The 22,849-nt window shown below is 39.3% G+C and overlaps 1 protein-coding gene across 3 annotated transcripts in view; it reads left to right on the forward strand.

Moving 5' to 3' along the window:
- Positions 1-22,566, forward strand: part of CAP2 (cyclase associated actin cytoskeleton regulatory protein 2) — a 74,546-nt gene extending 51,980 nt beyond the window's left edge. For all 3 annotated transcript variants that reach the window (XM_075416890.1, XM_075416889.1, XM_075416891.1), the window contains 7 exons: positions 782-887; positions 13,334-13,523; positions 14,389-14,564; positions 15,791-15,914; positions 16,144-16,226; positions 19,687-19,827; positions 21,296-22,566. In XM_075416890.1, coding sequence (XP_075273005.1) covers positions 782-887; positions 13,334-13,523; positions 14,389-14,564; positions 15,791-15,914; positions 16,144-16,226; positions 19,687-19,827; positions 21,296-21,379 — 904 coding nt within the window. In that variant the 3' untranslated portion in view covers positions 21,380-22,566. The remainder of the gene's footprint in view (positions 1-781; positions 888-13,333; positions 13,524-14,388; positions 14,565-15,790; positions 15,915-16,143; positions 16,227-19,686; positions 19,828-21,295) is intronic.
- The last annotated feature ends 283 nt before the right edge of the window (positions 22,567-22,849 follow it).

Here is a 22,849-nt window from a genome sequence, read left to right on the forward strand (position 1 = left end):
ACAATCTCTTCCAAAGTAGCAGAAGGCTCTCCCTTGACTTCAGTAGGCTTTGGGTTAAACCTGTTGACCCATATCCTCAGCAGTATTAAGCATCAAACTCCAAAGGAAATACATAGGAGGTAGACACCCAAATCCTTGTGAGCATCCAGTCCACAGCTGTCACTATTCAGTAATAATTCTTTTCTGGATCTTCTTAAGTAAGGACTCCTCCTTACAAGCAGTTTCTCTCTCTCTACATATTTCTTGTTTTCACTTACTGTCTCATTGGAAGACTAAGCCTTCCAAATAATTATTCCAGAGCCAACTTGTGACTTGTAATTTAAAAATTCTTGATGTATAAATATTTTAGACTGATGATCCAGTATTACCCTGGCTACATTTGAACTTGGAAGCTAGAATATCTTACAGGATCCACGGATATTTAATTTTCTAAAACTCAGCACCCTGAGACTGAGTCTGGGTGGCTGCTGCACAGCCATGTATACCTTCAGTGCTGCTTCAGTTGAGGTTGAGCCTGAGCAGGATGATGACACGCTGTCCCAGCAGGAAGCACGCTGTGCTAAAAGCATCCATTGCCCTTGCTTCTTCTCTGGAAGGATCTAAAACCTTTCCAGTGTAGTAGGCCTCAGTGTTTTCAGCACTGGGCTGGCTGGCTGCCTGCTAACTGATTTGTCCATGGCTTAAAGGCAGACATTGGGTTTTACCTGCTTTAAGTGAGAGTAGCAATGCTTTCTGGGCTTAAGTACAAACATGCATATAAATATTGTCTCTGTTTTTACAGTGATGCACGCCATGTTGATTGGGTGAAGTCATATCTGAATATCTGGTCTGAACTTCAAGCTTATATCAAAGAGCATCATACCACAGGTCTCACCTGGAGTAAAACTGTAAGTACTCTTTCCTTCTTCATGAAGAATCATAGAATGCCAGTAACCAGTCTGACTTCTAATGCAGGTCATTAGCCCAGGAAAAATAAATATTTAGGCCAGGAATAGAAGTCATGGTGCATGGACTTCCCAACCAAGCCAATAAAAGTTTGAAAGGCAGGTGGAGAAGATGTGGCAGGTCATTGCGGTACAGGTTTTGAGGAACAGGAAAGAATTATGTGGGATTATTATAGCCATAACCCCCAGCTTCAGACGGTGTGGAGAGGCAGACAGAATTCTCCAGGCCTGCTACAGTAGAAGGTAGGAACAAAAACAAACTCCCAAAATTTAAGGGACATGTCAGACTAAAGGAAAATTGGGGGAACATGATGGGGAAAGAAGAGAACAAAGAGAGATATTTAATAACAGGAAAAAGAAACACAAGGCATACGTATCAATTTATTACTTCATAGATAGCTATCTTTATAAAATTGTTATGTTATACATACAGAAATAATTTCTGAAATACATAGAGGGAGTAAATATAACTGCATGCATAACTATTTAAACTGTCTCTATATGTTTGTATAAACATCTTCTGTGTGTTACATCTGAGATGCATAGCAAGATGATGGCAATGAATATTGTTCTCTAAGAGCTATACACATGAAGAATTAATTTTCTGTTGGGTATAAATGTAAGAGCTTATATTCAATGTCCACATTGATGCAATGTTCTGTATTATTCTAATAATGTGCTCATGTTTATTATCAAGTTAGGAGAATTGCTGAAGTATATTAGAAATATAATCAGCCAACTCTTTGCTGTTACCATATCCTAAACTTAACCAGTGCACTCACATACTTGCACAGGTAGTCTTTCACACCAAGTTAATAATTTCTTCTGCATAGGCAAATAATTTTTTTAAAAATTGAATGACTGTTCAGAGGACTGATGTAGGCCACCAGATAATTTAATACCCAGACCAAACCATTGCAAGAAATCAGGAACACAGGGAAGAGAAATAGAGCTTTCGGATGGAATGTATCTTAACATGGAATAAGGGCTGGAACACCTCTCCTATGAAGAAAGGCTGAGAGAGTTGGGGATGCTCAGCCTGGAGGAGAAGTGGCTTCAGGAAGACCTTATTGCAGCCTTTCAGTCTATAAAGGGGGCTTATAAGAAAGATGGAGAAAGACTTTACCAGGGCCTGTAGCGACTGGACAAGGGGCAACAGTTTTAAATGGAAAGAGACTAGATTTAGACTGGATATAAGGAAGAAATTTTTACGATGAGGGTTCTGAGGCACTGGCACAGGTTGCCCAGAGAAGCTGTGGATGCCCCCTCCCTGGAAGTGTTCAAGGCCAGGTTGGATGGGGCTCTGAGCAGCCTGGTCTAGTGGAAGATGTCCCTGCCCATGTAACATTGTACAAGGCCTTACAGTACTCAGGTATTCAAGTGCAAGTTCAAACACAGGAGAGACCATGATCTGTGTGTACTTCTTAGTTTGAAGCAATTCAGAAATTTTTAAGCATGATAAATTAGAAGACTGGAATTATCTGATGGTTTGTAGGTTTTCTTAGTAAAATTTTAAAATATTAAACATGATTCTCTTCCTTAATTTAGTACAAAATTTCACACTTGCTACATCCTACTCTCTTATAATCAGTGAATGTGAGAAGAGCTAATGATTTTAAAATTATTATTAGATAAGGGAAAAAAACTGTAGTACCCTGTTGGCAGAATTAGCCTGAGAATCTGGAATAAGTTTGGTTTTGTTAATACAGAGAAAGAATCATCTTCACCTTTAATGGAATCTTACAAGTATGGAAATAGTGTTGGAAGTATGGAAGTATGGAAATACGATAAAAGATTTGTTATAGCCATTTGATCAAACAGGAGGAACTCTCAGTGTTGGGAGTACTGGTAATCTTATTCAGAACTGTAGCTATTGCAAATTATATTTGGCTGGTCTTAAACCAGCATCTCACATCTTTCTATTTCCCCTTCTTTAGTTGTGCAGGAAATTGCTGAATACAAATCTAGGTGTGACTTGTTTATTCATATTAAGCATAGTTTCCTGCCAACAGTGCTCATTCTGTCGTGAGTGATGAGCCCATTACTGCATCTGAAGTATTGATTTCACTCACTTGGGATATCACTCAGATCTGAAAGTTGTCTTGGATGTATGGCTCATTTAAATTATCATTCATGTAATATGTGTCAGAAAGATTAAATTACAAATGCATTTTTATGGGTGTATAATTTTTTAAAGTTTTACTTCATGTGAGTGTTAGGAAATAAGAATCCAGTAAGTTAGCAGGTTGTTTAAATAGCTTGTTGTTTAAGTGTTTAAATATTTCTCTGAAGCTTGGTAACAAATACACTCAAGAAAGCAATGAGATACTCAAGGGATAATTTGATTTTTGTTATACATTTTAAAGTGAGAATGAAAGTCACAGATTCATGCTGTGTGAAGTTAAGCATAAAGGTCTGCAGAATCAGGGCCTAGACAGAAATACGGTATATATAAAAGCTGTAGATATAGTCCACAGTTGTTAATCATTGCACACAGCAGCTTCCACTTACATGCATAAGAGGAAAAAAAGGAAAAAGCAGTAGTCCGGAAAGGCATTAAGAAAGCGGCAGATTTATGAAAGGGAGATGTTGATACAGAAATGCTATTTTATTACAGAGGGACAGAGAAAGAGAGAACCTTTTTGGCCTACATAAGTACATATTTAAAAGTACATTATACCAATAATTTACCCTTCATATCTGCAGAAGTCAACAAAGCAATGCTTGAAGCTTTGTATAAAAAGCTATTAAGTAATGTATTTTGAGTATTTCTAGAGAATAAAGAGTCAGGGAGAACATTGACTACTGCTTCTCTCAGAGCTGTATTCTCGTAGCTTGAGCTGCAGCAAAACCCCAGGAGCATCAGCCTAGATCAGACTGCCCTTGGGTTTCCAAAAAGGAGGGGACAGTTTTTTAATGGGCAGTTGGCCCCTTTGCCTGTAGGTGCTGCGTACTGTGGTGTGCACATTTCTGGCCACGCTCCACGGCAGTATCACAACGCTGTGCCTTTCCAGCCCCCTTGTAGCCTTCCATCGAGCTGCACAGGGCAGCTGCAGCCAACCTTGGAACAGATCACTGGTGCCTGCAGTAAAGTGCTCCTGACTGGCAGTCAGCACACAGGCAGACACTTTAGAGGAAAGAGAAAGAAATATCTTAATAAATTACAAGACAGATGCTAAAACAGGTGCAAAGGGTTGAAATAATGCCTAAGCAGTCAGCTCTGACAGTAAAAGTTACCTCTCTGAGCTTTACAGAAAATTTGTGATAAAAACAGCTGCTTATAGATTCTTGGATCTGACACAATTCTCTCTCCTTATTCACTTTGGCTCTGGTTCTGCCAAGATGTCTGACAATATTTTACTCCTTGAGGGCATCCTATTGAAATGCACGGGTCTGGGTGAGGAGAAGGCCAAGAAATCGGTGGTGTTAAGGACCTTGAGACCTTTGTGTATCTGAGCCTCTTTTGCTACTGATATGGAATGGTGGTACAAAGCTGGATCCTACGTGGGCTGAGGATACAGTTAAGATATTTGTTCGTACTGTGCTCACAGAAGAAAACTACATATTTAAAGTATGTATGTTTGTGAGCAGGATTGTCCCAGAGAATAAAATGTTCCACTCTGTATTTTCACTGTGATCTGAAGTATTCATTTTCATTAATTGATTGTGCATATGTCAGGGGAAATACGCTTGTCAGTGGAAGTAAAATGCATCTACGGTATTTCCTTAAAAGTGTAATTTTGTAGTTCACTTTTTTGAGTGTAAAGTGTGAGCCACCTTCTGCCACACATATCCTGTGGTGTGTAGCAGTTCACTATACTCACTACATCTCAATTTAGCCATCTTGACAAAGAGAACAAGAGCAATTACCAACCTAATGTAGATTTGCAAGTTTTAATTTGGTACCAGCTATGACATTCTCAGATGGCAATGAGTCTTATGCAGAAAGTGTTATTAATAATTAAATGTTTTAAATGTCCAGCATGGCATTGTACCCATGCAGCAACTGTCATTTTTGCTTGCTCCAACTTTCTGACTTTAACTGAAATCTACAGCTGTAACAGACCTATGTCTCTTTTCAGCCAAATGCCCTTTTTTTCTTTTTTTTTTTGCCTAAAGAAGGGATTCTACTGAAGCATGGCTCTTTCTTCCCTCTCTACTTTTTTTCTGGTGATGCAAAGAAATGAACAGCTGTAATATAAGCTCACAAGAATGCCTAATAAAAGTTTTTTTGCTACAAGCACTGCATGAATAAGCTGGGGGAAGTGAAACTTCTGCCCCTATTTCTCCAGGTTAACTTTGCAGCAAGAAAACAACCAGTAACAATGAAGATTGCTGTACTTTCCTGTACATCAAATTAATGTTAAGAAACAAATCTTGCTCAAGGATGATTGTCTTGAATGTTTCTCTCAGTTGCAGGTGGATCTGCAGTTAAGTTTTTATTATTTGTATACAATAGCCATTTAGGACAAATTTTGCCAGCAAGATTATTTACAAACAGGAAATATTTATAAACTAGCAGTGAATTTCATTACAGTGTTTAGTTTTGAACACTCAAGTGACGAATGTTGCCCCCCACTTACAAATCAAAACAAACTCTTAGGAGGAAGTCTGCATCTTTACTAGCAGCTGAGATTTATTTATATCCTGTTCCCACTGAAGCCAATACAGTATCTTCAAGTCTTTTTTTCCTGAAATATCATTTAAAAAATATTTATAACTCATTAGACAGTACTCTAAAACCACTCTTTAAAAGTTGAAATTCTCCATAGGCTCCACACCGAGAAGAGCCATCGTAATTCCTACATTAGCCTAATTGAGTGCAATTATACTAGTCTCAGTACAGACTTTGGCCGCTTCATTCTTGTCTAAAATAATCACCTCCAGACATTTTCTTATAAAATGGCCCTGTCTCTCTCCTGTACTGTCAAAACATTTTCCTGTAATATATCATCTCTCTACATATTAAGGCGAACAAGCTGCAAAAGACCAACTTCTGCGGGCAAAAGCCTCCTATTATCCTTCCAGTATCTCTTCTATGCTGTGTTTATTTTGACCCACTTATCAAGCAGCCATCGTCTGAGCCACTTCACTAAAGCTAAAGGTCAAAAGTGTAGTGCCAAATTCCAGCCACAACTGCAATCCTAGAGGCCTCATTCAGATAGAAGTAAGGGCAGCATAGATATACTGATTTAAATGCCTGTATCTTGGATAAGATGTAGATATTTTCAGAGTGCTGAATTTTTTCTCAGTCATAGCCTTTCCTCTCCTTTTCTGTCCCCTTCCATTCCTTTCTCTTCCCTTCCTTTTCCCTATTTCCTTGTACTTTCTTGTTGAAAAATCAGCATCCTTTAATCTCAGCTGTTTCTTTCTCAGAGAATAGGCAATGTTCAGGTTTTGGATCACTGTCAGTTTAGAAACTGGCCATCTTGGCAACTCTACAATAGTTGCCTCTTTGATGGAGACTGCCTCAATTACATCCACATCCCTTTCAAAGTTCTAGTTCGACTTCCTTATTCCAACAATGGCTGACAATATTTGTCTTTACTGGCTATCAACAGTGTCCTTTTAATATCAGTGACCAAACACCATTCAAACATATTAAGGGAGAACCTGGGAGAGGATTGTTTGACAATAGTTGTCAAACTCAACCTGATCTGTAACGTAATACATCCTCGTTCCAGTGGAAAAGGGAAAGGAAAGAGAAAATTGAAAGTACGTGAAATGGAAAGAAAAGGAAGAGGCACATCTATTAAAACTTTACCATATTGCTAAAGGCATTGGTCTTCTTTTTAACTGCATGTTTATGTAAGTAAAAGATGGTTTAATGTGCCTGTGGGAGCACGTTACTTGTTAGCAATTACATTAGCGTACAGTTCTCAAATGATTTAGAAGACCTTGGCTGTGTAAAATATTTCTGGTTGGGTAACTGTGAAGATGTACCATTTTAAATCCTGGACAGGTGATAAATGGCAGAAGTGTTATTAAAAGGGGCTTCAGAGTTTGAAAACTCAACAGATAAACAATTCTGCTGAGACTCCATAACAAGAAAAGAGCCTGATCTGGTTTTTGTTGTTTTGTGTTTTAACTCACAAAGATTACAGACCCTGTAAGTCAGCTGTTTCATCTAGTAAATTGCAGATCTCAGGGCAGCATAACCCCTTGAAGACAGGTGGCTTAAATAGGGTAGGTAATAGAACTGTTGTGCTAAGCTACTTCTACACAAAAAACACCTTAACAAGAGCTCTGTGCCTCTGAGTCACAGTCCACCTGTTCCCAGAGGCTGATACATGATATTCTGAGCTTCACGATTCTGGTCTTTGGCTGTGCATATGTATGGAAAGAACAATACAGAATGCTGAAATAATTTTAGGTGTGAAACCAGGATTACTATAAAGGGGGAGGGGGAGAAAACACAGATATCTTTTTTTGAGAAGAATGTAGTCCCCATTAGGATTCCTGTTTATCTGCTGCCATGAAAAGAAGGCTTTTCAATAAATTAAGGAAGGGATTTTATGCCTCTATCTAAGCCACCTGTTGCCTCAGCTGCAAATAGATACGTCTTAATATGAATGACTAATAAAATAGGTACTATATATTATATTATACACGTGCACATATAATTTATTTATATGCATCATATTATAATCTGTTTGTCCTAAGTAAAAATGACCATTTCAGCTACAAGAAATGTGTGTCCGTTCAAATGCTCCAGAGCAGGTTGCCACCAGAAGAACTTTGTTGCCCCCAGTTTCCTTGCTGCACTGTGTCAACCTAAAGCTGGATAAACACAAGAGGAACATCACGGGTGTTTGTGCAGGGCCTGGCACATAAGCCACTCGTATCTCCAGAGATACGAGCCTCTGACTAGGGCTCCTCACTGCTACTAAACTACAAATACAGTAACAGTGACGTGGAGGGCTAACCCAGGGAATTGTTCAGCAAGAATGGCTCAGGAAACAGTAACATCTGTGATAAGACATAAAAAGAAATTCTTACTGTCTCTCAGTAGCTGGGTTTAACCTAAAGACATGTCAAGCTGCATATGGCCACCAAAAATTACTGACAGTATGGCATCCAGAGCACTTGTGTTATGCATGAACAGCATTTTATTTCTCTAACAAGCCCTGTGCTCCAGGGGAAGCCTTTAGGAGAAATACGCTGTAACAAGCCCCAGCTTCTCAGAAGCAAAGGGCTTCACTAATCCCTACTGTAATTTCAAGGGAATCAAATGAGATTCAACAGAGATGAGTTTTAACCAGCCCACTGCCTCAACATGAACAGTCAATTCTTTCTCCCAGTGAGCCAGCTAGGTAGCCAGCAAGGAGAAAAAGCTCACCCTTCTGCCAGTCCTACAAGATAAAGGTAGAAGTACAACATACTTTGAGGCTGTACTGCAATCCTGCAAAGCCTTGCCCAGTGATAATACGCATTTATCAGCCCCAGCTCCGTGAGCAGCTTCAGACATTGTCACTGGAGGAAGCTACTGAGCCACAGTCCTCCCCTCGGACCTCTCTGCAGACAGCTCTGGGCCATCCAGCGAGGAGCAAACCCTGACCCGTTATTATCACCCTATTCAGAGCATAGTTTAGTCAGAGGCTGAAGATAATTTTTTTCCCTGGGAGGAAATTTCTGGAAGGTTCCATCCCCTACAGAGCTGTTACTACATGGCTGCAAGGCCCACTTCTCCTGTTCTTGATAGGACTGTACTCAGAGAATTACACTTTTGCCCCATTTCAGGCAAGCCCCAGGAATGAGGTTTAAATCACATCAAGTTCACCAAGACACAAAGCTAGCAAGTTAAAAGTTAATGGCTTATTTTTGTGTTATATTTTCACAAAGTAAGGCTGAAGCTATCTATTCCCCTGATAATTCTTACAAGGGGCTTATTTGCAAATGATGGAAAAGTGACCACACTAACATGTTCATGGGACCAGTGAGCTAACTTGACATGATGTCTATAGATACCACAGCACTGAGAACAGCAGCTGCTACCGAGGCAAACAGCTGAAATAAAAGAAGAAGAAAGGCGGCTTGCAAATAACTGCCTTTGCTAGTCCAAATGGCTCTTAATGCTCTATGTGTAAAGATACACTGTTGTTAACATCTGCTTGAAGTTAATCTGAAGAGTTGTTTGCACATAGCAAAGCTGGTAAGCACCTGCTGCTTTAGGATAGATGAAGTTTTGCGGGCATATAACGTGCTATTTTATTCCCGGCAGCTCTCGCAAACACCACCCTATACAGAACAGAAATGAATGGACTTTGTGAAGGGCACTTTAGTTGAAATTGGATAAGGCTATACAGAAGTATTGCCAGATACCAGAACAGTTTAAGAGTCTGGTTCAGAAATACTCTACAGCCTGAGGGTCTAAGTGGTCTTGGAAGGGTGACTGAGGAAAGCAAACCTGTTGCCAGTGACTTAGGTTGGTAACTTGGAGGTCTGTGTATTCATAGGGGTCAAAACTAATCAGAAAAGAAAGTTCCTGGAACCACTTCACTAGGCTGATTTTAAAACTGTCCTTCGCATCAGCATGTCTGAGTGCAGCGCAGGTCCCATCTTCCTGACATGCAGGGAATGCAAGAAGTGCAATGAGTTTTCTGCCTTTCCAGTTCACTTCTGTGCTTTCTGTCCCCTTGTTAAGAGCTTCCCTGAGACACTCTTCCCACAAAGAATTTCACCTCACTTGAATGTTTGGTCGATTTCAGTCAGGTAAATCAAAATGGCAAAGAAAAGAAGACAAAAGCCAGAGTGAGACTGAACCCCTCTTTACAGCAAGTCTCCGTACGCCCCCTCATTAGTGAGACTTGTCTGTCTTTTCCATGCTGTTCTGTTTCAGGGGGAGATTGTCCTACTGGGTGTGCCCATGCCATAAGATGGTAGATCTACAGTGCAGGAGTTAGACCCTCCCTGTACTTTAGCAACCTTTTTTCCGTTGATTTGTCCTTCGCTTTTGCCTGGCCTAATTTATCACTGAAATAGTTAGCAGTTTCCAGAATGGCCACAGATGTTCAGAAATAATTGAAAATACCATGATGCAATGTGTGTTAGCTTGTGTAGATGTTGCTCAGGTCACTAACTAGACAAGAATTCGTCATGCCGGATGAAAATTAACAACAAAGGTTCAGTCCATCTCTTATTTCTGTGATTGCACAAAATCAGGAAAAGTGGGAAGGGTGACTGAACTCCAGGTGTCTTCTGAGACCTTGTGACAGCTCCTGTGTTCTTAATTAGATCTAACTCATAATCTTCTGAGCTGAGTGGAGATAGCCACTGACTTTGGTGGAGGGACCAGGCTTGTAAAGCAAAGAGGAGGCAGGTGGGCAGCGTGAATGCAAGGGATAAATTTTTCTTCCTGCTCTTGAAACCCACTCAAAGGTCTAGAATGTCTTCACTTCTTGGGTCAAAGATTGAGATTTTTCACTAGACTTGTCTTTTCATCAGTACTGCTCTGGAAAGGAAAGGTGCTCCTAGTTTCCCAGCTCCTCTCCTACCTCTGCTCTTCTTGAAAAGTAAATAAGATATTCTCCAGTCATACAAAACTATGTCCAAACTTGATTGATGTATTTAAAATTCTTTCTTTTTGTCTGTACTTTCACAAGATAGTTCTTCCAGAGTTCTGAGAGAGAGATCATCCACTTCCACAGATAAATCCCTCTGAGTTTTGCTTCCACCTTGGTTACATAGACATTTCCATGCTCTTGTGGCTATTTGGGAAACTGCCTTTGATGCATTACTTAGCAGCATTATTTGAGACTGGAAGTCCCCTGCGTGATGTGTAATGGCCTTCAGTTCGACACTTCAAGCAAAGAGCTGGCAGAGCAACCCACCACTCTGTATTGTATGCAGAATACTCAGATAACTTCTACATCATTTTTTCTCTAATACATCTTTGCAGCCTCTGCAGAATTTAATTGCTGTTAATTCCAAATGAACATGTGAGTCTTACACAAGTTTCTGAAAAATCACAGTATTTATGCAGGTGGTAACAATAAGGTATGTATGGGAAACCAGATGTCAATCTGGAATTTGGGAAGTCATATTTTTATCTCAGACTACAAGTTATTAACCACTGCCACTGCTACTATTAATCTCCTCCCATAAGGCATATATAATTCATAACTGCATGCTCACACTGCAGTGTGAATGATGAGTGTCATTTCTGGGTATGTGAGTTTTTTAAAAAGCCCTGCAAATGCAATGTTCATGATTCTGGATAACCAGGACATAGTGGATTCAGTTGCTATGGTTGCAGGCAACAGATAGGGAAGATCTCTATTGCACCTCAGGCAGCAACAACTGATTGTGCCACTAAATCCACTTACATTCATGTTTTTTTATTATAAGAATTCACAGTTGTGCTGACTGTGCTGTAGGGAACATTACTGGCATTAGCAGAGGCAGGAAGACAGGCACTGTAAATTGAGGGCCCAGTGAAGAGGCTGTACCCAGCCTAAAGCAATAACCTGCTACTACGTTCCAAGTTAAATGTACCCATGCAACAACGAAATGTCTCTAAAAGCAGTCCACATCGGTTCCGGTATATCTTGACAATAAATGATAATCAATTCCAAAAGGGAATTCTTCTCATTTGTTTACATTTGATCAAAAAGATTTAACAGCATAGAAGAGAGCTTATTCCCTTATTCCAAGAGATCTTGGATCCTTTCAGAAACAATCAAAGTGTACCACTACATCAGTTTCATTACTCACCCAGGTACCAGGGATTCAACCAGTCTTTTTTGTGCAATACAGTTTTGATGTTACTAATCTGACAATGAATCTTGCTATATATTCATAGCTAACATATTTCATAAACATCTGCTTCAGATGCAACAGTACTTATATGCTGAAGACGTATGTGCCAGTAGAGGGTGTACATTAAGAGGTTAACTAGTATTAGTACCTTTCCATGCTACTCTAATTAGGGTCATAATGACTAAGAGGTTTGAATGCAGTTACTTACTCAAATATGCCAGGCTTCTTTTTTAAAAAAAAGAATGCCTGAAGAGGAAAAAAAAAAAGAGCATGTGCACCTCAGCCCCTTTTTAATGATCAGTTTGGGATTACAAGCCAGAACAAGTTTTTACTTTTTGAAAAATAGCAACAGTTTTCACGCATGTGACATGCATGAACCAGATCAATAATTTGCTGTTTCAGTTTAGTGGAAAGCAGAAACGGGTGGCATCATAAATGGTTAAAAATATCCTCTTGAGTCCAGCTAAGCAGTGTCTATGTCTAGTATTGATTACCAGGGATGCATTTTTAACAACCTGTATCGCTTAACCAAGGTAGCCAGTTAGAGGAGCTGTGACTCTGTAAGTCCTTGTCATTTTCTCATTGTATCTGCCCACCTAATAAATACGTACTGGTGCAATGCACAATGTCTGTATAGCCAGCTAAATTCATCAGAACCAGTCTAATTTTTCACAGCAGTTCTTTTAAAACAGTCTCTGCTCTGCTGCAAAGAGGTGGGATCAGAGTGACACTCAGTGGCAAGACAGAAAAAATGATTCTCAGTTTCTCAGATTCTATCTAACATCTATTATTAGGATGCATAACATTTTAATCAGATCATTATTAGCATTTTCTATCTGTTTGATAATATTCTATGTAAGCATTATAACTCAGACCAAACCATGTACTTCCGATGATGCAAACTGAAAGAAAGATTGGATTACTTACTTTACTAAGGCCCCTCTCACTCATAACTTCTGTGCTGTGATCTCCTGCGACTGAAAAAAAAGAAAAAAGAATTTAAGAAATTGAACTACAAACTCAAATACTGAATTTCAGAAATAAGAGACTTGAATCACCATAGTTTTACATTCTGCTGTAATTTGAATCTTTGCAGATGACTTCAGCAGTCTGAAGAATAGCATTTTACATCTTGCATAAAATTTAGCGTGGTCATATGCATAACTGACAGTTCATGACCCTCCCAGTTATTTGTGTCAGATCAAAACATTTTCTATGTGTTTCTGAATGCACACCAAGCTATGGCTAACTGAATTTGGTATCTGAAAAAAAGGAGACATTTTCCCTTTTATGTAAGTAAACACTGGAATAAATTATGGAATCTTTACTATTAAAGATTTTTAACATCAGTCTTGACAAGCATTTGAGAGAAATATTTTAGTTGGCGTAGTTGTGCAGTAAGGTAGCAGTGTGGACTGTCAGTCTTTCCAGCCTTGCCTGCTTCAATGCAGGGAAAGATTCACAGAGTTACTTTCAATTATGTATTATGGTGTCAGAAATTCTTCTGAGCCTGTGGCTGCCTAGAGTCACTCAAACTCATAGCATTCAAGGATGTTAATAAATGAGAGATATCATAATACAATGTTCCTTGAAACACTGTATGTCAAATAATTTCCATCTATCTCCAACAGGGTCCTGTTGCATCACCCATGTCTATGCGAACTGTTCTAACAAGCGGGTCATGCCTCTCCCCACCACCGCCACCACCACCACCCCCCGGACCTCCCCCCATCTTTGATACAGAAACCGTAAAGGATGAAGGAACTGCATCTCGCTCAGCTCTGTTTGCACAGCTTAATCAGGGAGAGGCAATTACCAAAGGTCAGGAGAAAAGAAATCAAATTTTGGTCCATGAGTCAAACCACATCAAGAGCTGCTATATGTATTAACCCAACTTCCAGTGCATTTTTAAGTCACATTTAAGCAACTCGGATCTTTCGGAGGCTTGCACTGAGTCTGCTGGATGAGACTGCATACCAAAACCTCCTTTAGAAGCAACAGCACCCAAATATGTTCAGAATACCTAAAATTCATACCATTTATTTAGAGTTATCCTTTTAATTTTAAGGCAGACAAGCTGGACATCTTCAATCCCCAGTAGCTGGTGAACCTCTAAGTTGCAACTGCAATAAAAATTTATCCCTCTTTCTGATTCACATTCAGTGTACCAACCTGTGCCAAAATGCGTTAGGTGAAAAGGTACGGCTCACAGCTCAGTGTGGAGTACAATAATAAAGCTTTTTGTATTAATATTGGACAGCTGTAATTAAAGTGGATGGCTGTGAGTTTAAATACACACAATTGATATATCTGCCTTTAGTGCTGCAGGAATAGGTCAAATATCGTCACAAATTAGAAGAATAATCTCATTTTTATGGATGGAAAAATATGATACAACAAGCTCACAGAGCTTGCTACAGACAGAGAGGGACCAGAAGACATTGTGGCATTTCCTCTTAAAGATACTAAGGCATACCATCCACAGTAAAAGATACTTTATATGAACTGCTAAAAATATGTAGGCAGTTACACTTTCAGTCATTACCCAGGGCAACTTTGGGAAAATAAAAAATGTAAATTCACAGAATAATTCAACACAATTACAAATGAACCTTTCCTGATTAAATATGAGTACCCTTAGGACTGGAAAACAGACTCTCTTTCACAAACACCCTTTTATTTCTAGGGCTTCGACATGTCTCTGATGACCAGAAGACTCACAAGAACCCCAGCCTACGTGCCCAGTGTCCATCTGTTCGTTCTCCGACAAAAAGCCATACTTCAAGTCCCACCTCTCCCAAGAATTCCCCGCAGCAGAGCCATGCCCCTGTCTTGGAGCTAGAGGGAAAGAAGTGGAGAGTGGTGAGTTCCAGTCACACCTCTGAATTGCACCCTGCACATTGCAAACCAGGCTGAGCACTGAATGTCTTGCAAAAGGCTGTCCATGATCAAGGTGGAACAAATCAAAGCTGCAACTAAAATGGGCTGATACTTGCATTGCTCTGCCTTGCTACAGTTTCATTTTTACTGTTCTGTAACATCTGAAGTTAATTAATTGGTCTCTGAGAATCATATGCTGATTCATCTGAGCTGGAGAATGTCAGAACCAGCATATAAATTCCTTGTAAAATCAGACAATCCCCCAGAAACAAGTCCAGTAGAGAACTCCAGTTAAAATCCCTTCTTGCAGGCCATTTGTGCAAGTGAGAGGTAACAGTATTACCACAGAGCACTTTCTCCAGCTTTGTTAACCAATGGAATTATACATCTAGTTTTCATCACCATGCAAGTACATCTCCCATGCTTAAAAGTAGAGAAGTGTTTTTCTTTTGCTCAGTCTACACATGGAAAAGGTAGATTTGTTTAAAGTTTGAGAGTTAATTTATGTAGGCATATACCAAAGAATCTATGAGTGAAAATTTGCGTGACTGTGTTGGTTAAAAGAGGGAGAAAACGATACGTAGTTTAGTCATGCGGAAGGTCATTACTGTGGAGCTGTGTCTGCATAAGGTGCAGTCACTGTTTGCCTGTGTTATGTTGCCTTAGGGTTATGGTACCTGGAACTTTCCTTGTGGATCTCTAGTCTTTCCTTGACATCCATGGAGTGTAAAAGTCCCTTCACACTTCATAAGGAAAGGAAATTCCTTCACCTGTTACCCCTTACTGTATGTGGTAATGCCTGCACCTGTTTGTACCACACTGTATAGACCATCATATAACGTTTGGGGGAACAAAAACTTGCTCTGTTTTTCAAGGTGCTGCTCTAAATTGGATGGGAGCCAAGCAACAGTTTTGTGAGCGCATTTCTAAATTATCATGAGCATAATGTCTTCACTACAAAATTAATGTGTTTTGTCATGGTCTATTCTAAGTTCTTCAGTTCTGCAGCTCTAAAATATACATGTGTCATCTAAGGGTGAATTAGGTGAGACATCTGATCACCAAGCAGATTAGATTTTTAAGCCACAGGAAGGATATTGCTCTGTTGTAACTGAAGATGCAATGACTCGAGGATAAGTTGTACTACACTCTGTCTGACTGTTAGCTAGTTAAAGACAACCAATTAAATAAACTTTCTTTTGAAATAGGAATATCAAGAGGATAAGAATGACCTGGTCATTAACAACACTGAACTCAAGCAAGTGGCCTACATTTTTAAGTGTAACAAATCTACACTTCAGATAAAAGGAAAAATCAATTCAATTACTATTGGTGAGTGGATAGCTCAGCTGGGCTTTAAATGCCAATCTTGAAAAAACTGACTTACGTGATTAATAATGCATCTGAATCATTCCATTCCCTTCAATGGATTGATCACGTGAGTAAAGCCACTCAGCTATGCAGTGCAAGACCGGGAATTCTTGTAGTTGATGAAATGTAGCAGGTGTTAATATATTTGCTTTTATCTTGCCTTTCTTATTTATGATTGCTTTTATTTTAGACAACTGTAAAAAGTTTGGCCTTGTGTTTGACAACGTTGTGGGAATCGTGGAAGTGATCAATTCCAGGGATATTCAGATTCAGGTAAATATCTATTTGAAAAAGAAAGATAGACAGAGAACAAGCAGGAAACAAAAAGCCCAAGGTATAGCTACAAGAGATTTTAAACACTCACAGGAGCACAATAAAAATAAGAGATTGATGCATCCAAATGTATCTTGATAATGCACCAAATTCTGCTGAGGTATTTAGAAAATGCGTATGAAAACTATTGAGCATCACTGAATAAACCTCACTTACCCCAGTCCCTTCTGGTTCCAGTGAAGCTGAGATCTATACACTGTAAGAACTATTACTTCTGGCCCCAATTTTCTTGCCTGCATGGTAAACATCTCCTAGCACTTGAAAGTTCAGCGCTGCTTATGGAACTAATTCTGGCAGTTAGCTAATTGATTTTTAAGCCCAGAATATGGTTATTTCTTTTTTTCTCATTCTCTCAATGGAAATTTTCGAATAGATTGTCAAAGGACAACTAAATGACATAAAGTGAAAGTAGGTGCCAGGACTTTGAAAATCTCCCTTGCTAGCAACATGACACATTATTTGAATAAGTAATGTAGTCACTTGCCTACAAATGGGCTATGAGCCGCTGCTGGTTTTGTGTTTGATAACCAGTAAGCAAAGCTTCATCAGAGAACACATTCCATGTGGTTCTTGTGAAAAGAAATAGGTGTGTTTTAAATCCATATATTGGCCTCTGTACTGGGGATACTTGCCCCGTTCAAAATATAGACCGTCTGCCTGACATTTACAGCACTTCTTTCATCCCATTCCAAAGAGGTCTCACTATACATGCTCTAGTACTCGGTTGTGTCCAACATACATGACCTAGTCTCAAGAAAGGACTTCAGCATGTATTATTTTAAGCAAACAAGAAATGAAATTTTAATTAAATTATACCAAACTGTCAGTCTTCAGGCAAGGTGAGGACTTTTGATAAAAGGCTCTGCCTGCTGTGTGACATTCAATGTAGACAGTTTTGCTCCATGCTTCAGAAATACTGGTCACAGCCAGCACAGGCAATAATAGCAAGATGAGGTTTTTTTAACCTCATGCAAGTGACTGACATTGCTACCAGCTGCGCATCATCTTCTGAACTGTAACAAGCAGTTTTATTCATGATCACTACATGTCTTCTTGTGGCAGAGGCAGTCAGTTCAAGATCCCACACGTGCACTTGAGTGTTTTTTTAAATAACTAGATGATTTTTATTGTTACCTCTAGAACTATTCATGAAAGCTGAAAAATTCATATGTAATGAACAGCAAATCCACAGCTTGTTAATACTCAAATAAAAGGGAAATATCTTTTCTAAGAATCAAAAATCTTTTGATTAAGCAGGTTCTATGAATAAGGCTTCTCTGCCAGGGAGCAGAGTGGAATTCCACTTAAGAAGGTAGAGTCTGGCTATATGCTATATGCTGCCTGAATCAGGCAGCTTCTGCAGTGTTTGAGTATGCCAAGTGCTGAGCACCTCCATTTTCTCAGTATTTTGGAGACCTGAGCTTATAATTTGCAAATACATGCTACATTACTGGAAGAAATGTCAGTAAATTCATGGTACAGATTTTGTTATAAATAGTGTCATATCACTTGGCTCTCCTTCCTTCCAGTGGGTTTTTTTCTTGCCAGATGTTTGCAAAATTTATTAAACACCCTCCTTTTGTTCTCTATTGCATAAGAAGCCATTAAAGAAAAGAAAGATCAGTTTAAGGTGCATTGATCACTACATAGATCAGACTTCAGGATTGGAGCGCGATGCAAGAGGACAAACAGGCTTGTTCTTTGTTTGCTGTCACTTTTAAGGAACTGAGGCTGAAAATATAGTCTTAACGTGAATGATGGGAGACGCTTTTTCATTAACAAGTACATATCTATCACATGCTGTTACTGTGTCATGGCTCAGCATAACCTCTGCCCTTTTGATGCATTGCCCAGGGTATATTGCTGTCCCTGCTAGAGACGGCAACAGGAGAAGGAGGAATTTTTACCAAATTCCAACCAGCGAGTCAGCCAGTTAGCCATGAAGAGATCTTTTAATCTGTAGAATTGTAAACAAGAGAAGATTTCCCTTTCTCCCCAAGTAAATCTTGTGCTTGCATTTAATGAGACACAAGGGAGGGATCTGGACAGACTGGATCAATGGGCCGAGGCCAACTGTATGAGTTTCAACAAGACCAAATGCCGGGTCCTGCACTTGGGTCACAACAACTCCATACAACGTTACAGGCTTGGGGAGGAGTGGCTGGAAAGCTGCCCAGAGGAAAAGGATCTTGAGGTGTTGGTTGACAGCCGGCTTAACACGAGTCAGCAGTGTGCCCAGGTGGCCAAGAAGGCAAACGGCATCCTGGCTTGTGTCAGGAATAGTGTGGCCAGCAGGAGCAGGGAGGTGATCGTGCCCCTGTACTCGGCCCTGGTGAGGCCGCACCTGGAGTACTGTGTTCAGTTTTGGGCCCCTCACTACAAGAAGGACATTGAGGGGCTGGAGCATGTCCAGAGAAGGGCAACGAGGCTGGTGAAGGGTCTAGAGAGCAAGACTTATGAGCAACAGCTGAGGGAACTGGGTCTGTTTAGTCTGGAGAAGAGGAGGCTGAGGGGGGACCTTATTGCTCTCTACAACTGCCTGAAAGGAGGGTGTAGTGAGGCAGGTGTTGGTCTCTTCTCCCAGGTAACTAGCGATAGGACAAGAGGCAATGGCCTCAAATTGTGTCAGGGGAGGTTTAGGTTGGATATTAGGAGAAATGTCTTTACTGAAAGAGTGGTCAGACATTGGAACAGGCTGCCCAGGGAGGTACCTGCTGGAGTCACCATACCTGGAGGTGTTCAAAAAAAGTGTAGATGTGGCACTTTGGGATATGGTTTAGCAGGCACGGTGGTGTTGGGTTGATGGTTGGACTTGATGATCTTAGAGCTCCTTTCCAACCTATGATTCTATGATAAGAAATACCTTTAGAGGTTTAATTAAATTGATCTCAGTACTTTTTTTGAACTGTAGCTTGCCCGAAGGGGATAGAAACCCTTTCCTATTGTATGATGTAAAATCTGGAAGAGCTTTGAAGTCTTAAAAGCATATTACGAAAACACTTGTTGAGAAGTACTGTATGCTGGGATCTTTCATTTGTCCTTACTGGGTTGGAGTTGACATGTTTGAGTTCTTAATCAGTTCTCACTGATGAACAAGGTGAACACCAGCTAAATATCAGCACAAAAGTGTCACTGAAATTAGAGAGAATCAGGGAAGCACTTTCATCAAACTGTATATTAAAAGCTTGCTGTATAAGTTTGCTGTTGTGCATAGACCTTTGTTACCACCACCAAGAATTTTCACAGAGTCTGACAAATCAGATATAAGTATCATGCAGGCAGCTGACACACAGATCAGATGTTGGTGGCCAAAATTAGACCTGGCAGGCAATGAGGATTTTATTAACAGTATCTTTGTGTACATTTTAAGAAATGATATTAAGTGGATTTTATTTTGCAGGTGATGGGGAAAGTGCCAACCATTTCTATTAACAAAACTGAAGGCTGCCACATCTACCTCAGTGAGGAATCATTAGATTGTGAGATTGTGAGCGCCAAGTCATCCGAGATGAACATCCTCATCCCCCAAGATGGTGATTATGTGAGTCAGATATTTTTAAAGCTTTCCTCCCCCTTCCCCGCTAGTCTTGGTAGCTAATAGAATTTAAACTGCTAGGAAAGAAACTAACGTACCATACATACTACGTCACCAAAAAATGATACAAAACAACTGAATTTCTATGTACCAATATCTCAGCTGTTAGTGAAGGAAGAACTCCTTATTATCAGGGGCACAAAGTAATTTCAAAGATCAGACATAACGTTATTTCTTTCCGTTTTGATAGATAATGGCTTCATCTTCTGTCCCTTTAATTTTCTTTCTTGATATCTAAACATAATCTCCCAAAGAAACTCACTTTACACGAGCAGTCAAGCCTGAAGACGATGACGCTAAAGCTAAGATGAATATACTACTAGTACAGATGAAATAATACAGTCTAATATACTTGTTTTTTCTGAAGTTGTTGATACATGGGTAGCATCTGTAGTACTTTCTAGTATTTTCAACATATGTCCTTAAAAGCCACTTAAACGTCTGCATTTTCCCGGCTCGTTTTCTGTTCTAGTAAGATTTTCACACTATGCCCACCAGCATTTCTAGTAAAGTCATGCTCTGTCACTTGACACGCTAGCAAGGGATCATGTAGGCAAAGCATGCACGTAATTTTTTATGGTAGAGGGGTTTAAGCTTTATAAAAGAAAATACATAACAAGAGAATTCTCGTGTTCCACATTTACAAAAGTGACTGGATGGCCAGCTTTAGATAACTAAAAAGGGAATGATTTTCACTGGGTGCATATTCACCTATTTCGTAAAAAAAAGAGGTCCTTTTGATCAGTTTTGCCTCAAATCACCATATCATCCGAAATTACTGGCTATCAAAACACCAATTTGAGGTCTGAATGAAAAAAACCCTTCTCTTCACACCCTTTTTTGTTTGCTTCGAACAGAGAAAGACCCAATGACATCTCCCATCCTTTCACTGAATATACAGAATGGAAGGCGACTTTCTTTGATGTTCTGCTTTGTTCTGTGTACCCCACAAGGGATGCCAAGTCTTTTGAAGTGTATCACGCTTAAAATTATAGGGTTTCTTTTGAGTTTTATTCTTCCATATTATAATATTGCTTTTGTCCTTAAAATTAGTCTGCTTGCTAATCTCCACATCTGAATCCTTTCTGCTGTCTTCCAGCCCAGACACTGATGGAATCTAAAGTCATTTCTGACATGAGGCTTATTTTCTTAGTTGTTCCAGTTAATACTGTGAGAGGGATTATTGCAAAGTAACACCACACCCAGGCTATTTGAAACTGGGTAGCAATAAGGCTTTTTCCTGTGTGGCATTGTAAAATAGCTTCCTAGGGTAATGAAGAAGGCTTCTCTCTAATCCTGGCATGTCTGAGCTATCAATGCTTTCTCAGTCATGTAGCACTAATGGTATTCCACCAGCTTTCATGAGGTATCCACTGTTTATTTAACCATCATTGTTGCTTTTGTTTCTTACCAGAAAGAATTTCCGGTTCCGGAACAGTTCAAGACAACATGGGATGGATCTAAGTTGGTCACTGAACCTGCAGAGATTGTGGGTTAACTTCCTAACGCCATATAGCGCTTGCTGACCGTAACCAGACCACAGCCAGCATAAACAAAGCAGTAATGTAAAGAACTAGATGTAGCAGTAGTTCATACTGCTGTGATAGGCCTTCAAGCATTAGCTCTGCATGCTAGAAACAATAACACATCTGGCACCCTTTTGTTAGGCATCCCAGCACCTTTCACGTTTCCACACAGTTTGCCTTCACATACAATTTTAATTCTAAATTATTTCATGTGAATGTAATAGATTAGAACGCCCACCCGCCAGTCACATCATTGGTTTGAAATACTGTATACATTAAGCCAAAATACTGCATGATACACTTTGCTATCATCTTGCTTCAGTGCATTCCTTTTTATGTTTCTGCTAATCACAAATAGCATTAAGACTTTAAGATGTTTATTTTTACCTATCAAGCAATTCCTGTATGATGCAGTAAAAATGTACCCCTAGAGAGTATGCAGTTCCTTGTAGTTTTGTGGCAATCGTAGTGGGTTTTGTTTTAAACAAGCAAAAAAGGACAACTTTCAGCAATATATTTTGCTAACAGAAGATAAAAAAATGTGGTATTTTAACCAAACACTTTTCTAATATGTATATTTAGAAGATCCCTATGTTTTCTGTGAGGTAAGATTTTATTACTGTCCACAGACTTGCTGTTGCCCTCTCATTTCTTGCAAATTAGTAATTCTTTCTAAAATAAAGCCTCATCTAAGCTAAAACCTTGCAGCAAATCACTTGAAGGTTTTTTGCTCCTTGGTTTTCTTTTTCTGTTTTGGTTTTTTTTTTGTGAGACAATCTCTCATTCTTTAAAATTTCAAATTGTATCTTGCATCCTATTCAGCAAACTGGGAGAGGCATATATGTCAGATACCAGCTAATTTCCTTACTAATGACGTTCCTTTAAAGTATTGCTATTGTAGCTCACACTCATTAAAAATAGCCTCCTGTTTCTTCACCACACCTGTAGGGCTCATTCAATTTCAAATACGTTCATAAAGCAAAGCCATAGATTTATGCCATACTATTTCTGAGCCCAAATAAAGGGGTAATTTCCTCTTTAGCCCTTTGATTCTACTTTATAGTCCCTATTGTACATGCTTTTTTAACAAAGGTGGAGTGTTGTATACATTTGTACTATTTCAGCACATATTACGAATAAAAGTTTTAAAATTTAGAAAGTCAGCTTATGTTTTTGATTACTTGTAATACTTTGTAACAGTGAAATCAGTGAGATGCTTGCAGAGCTAGTTACAAGCTAAATTTTGTGCCTAATTTACCTTGAAAGTACATTAATTCTTGAGGGTTTTTAAGTATATCTTTGATTGTAAACCCTATACAATACAACCAGTAGTGCTCATTCCGTAAGGTTTTGCTATCTGATGTTTAATCTATGTGTATAATGTGTTTGCTTTAATACATATCATTTTTTTCAACAGTAAACTTCTTAGGAAATAAAAAGGA

This window comes from Opisthocomus hoazin, chromosome 3 (genome assembly GCF_030867145.1).
Source record: "Opisthocomus hoazin isolate bOpiHoa1 chromosome 3, bOpiHoa1.hap1, whole genome shotgun sequence".
NCBI lineage: Eukaryota > Metazoa > Chordata > Aves > Opisthocomiformes > Opisthocomidae > Opisthocomus > Opisthocomus hoazin.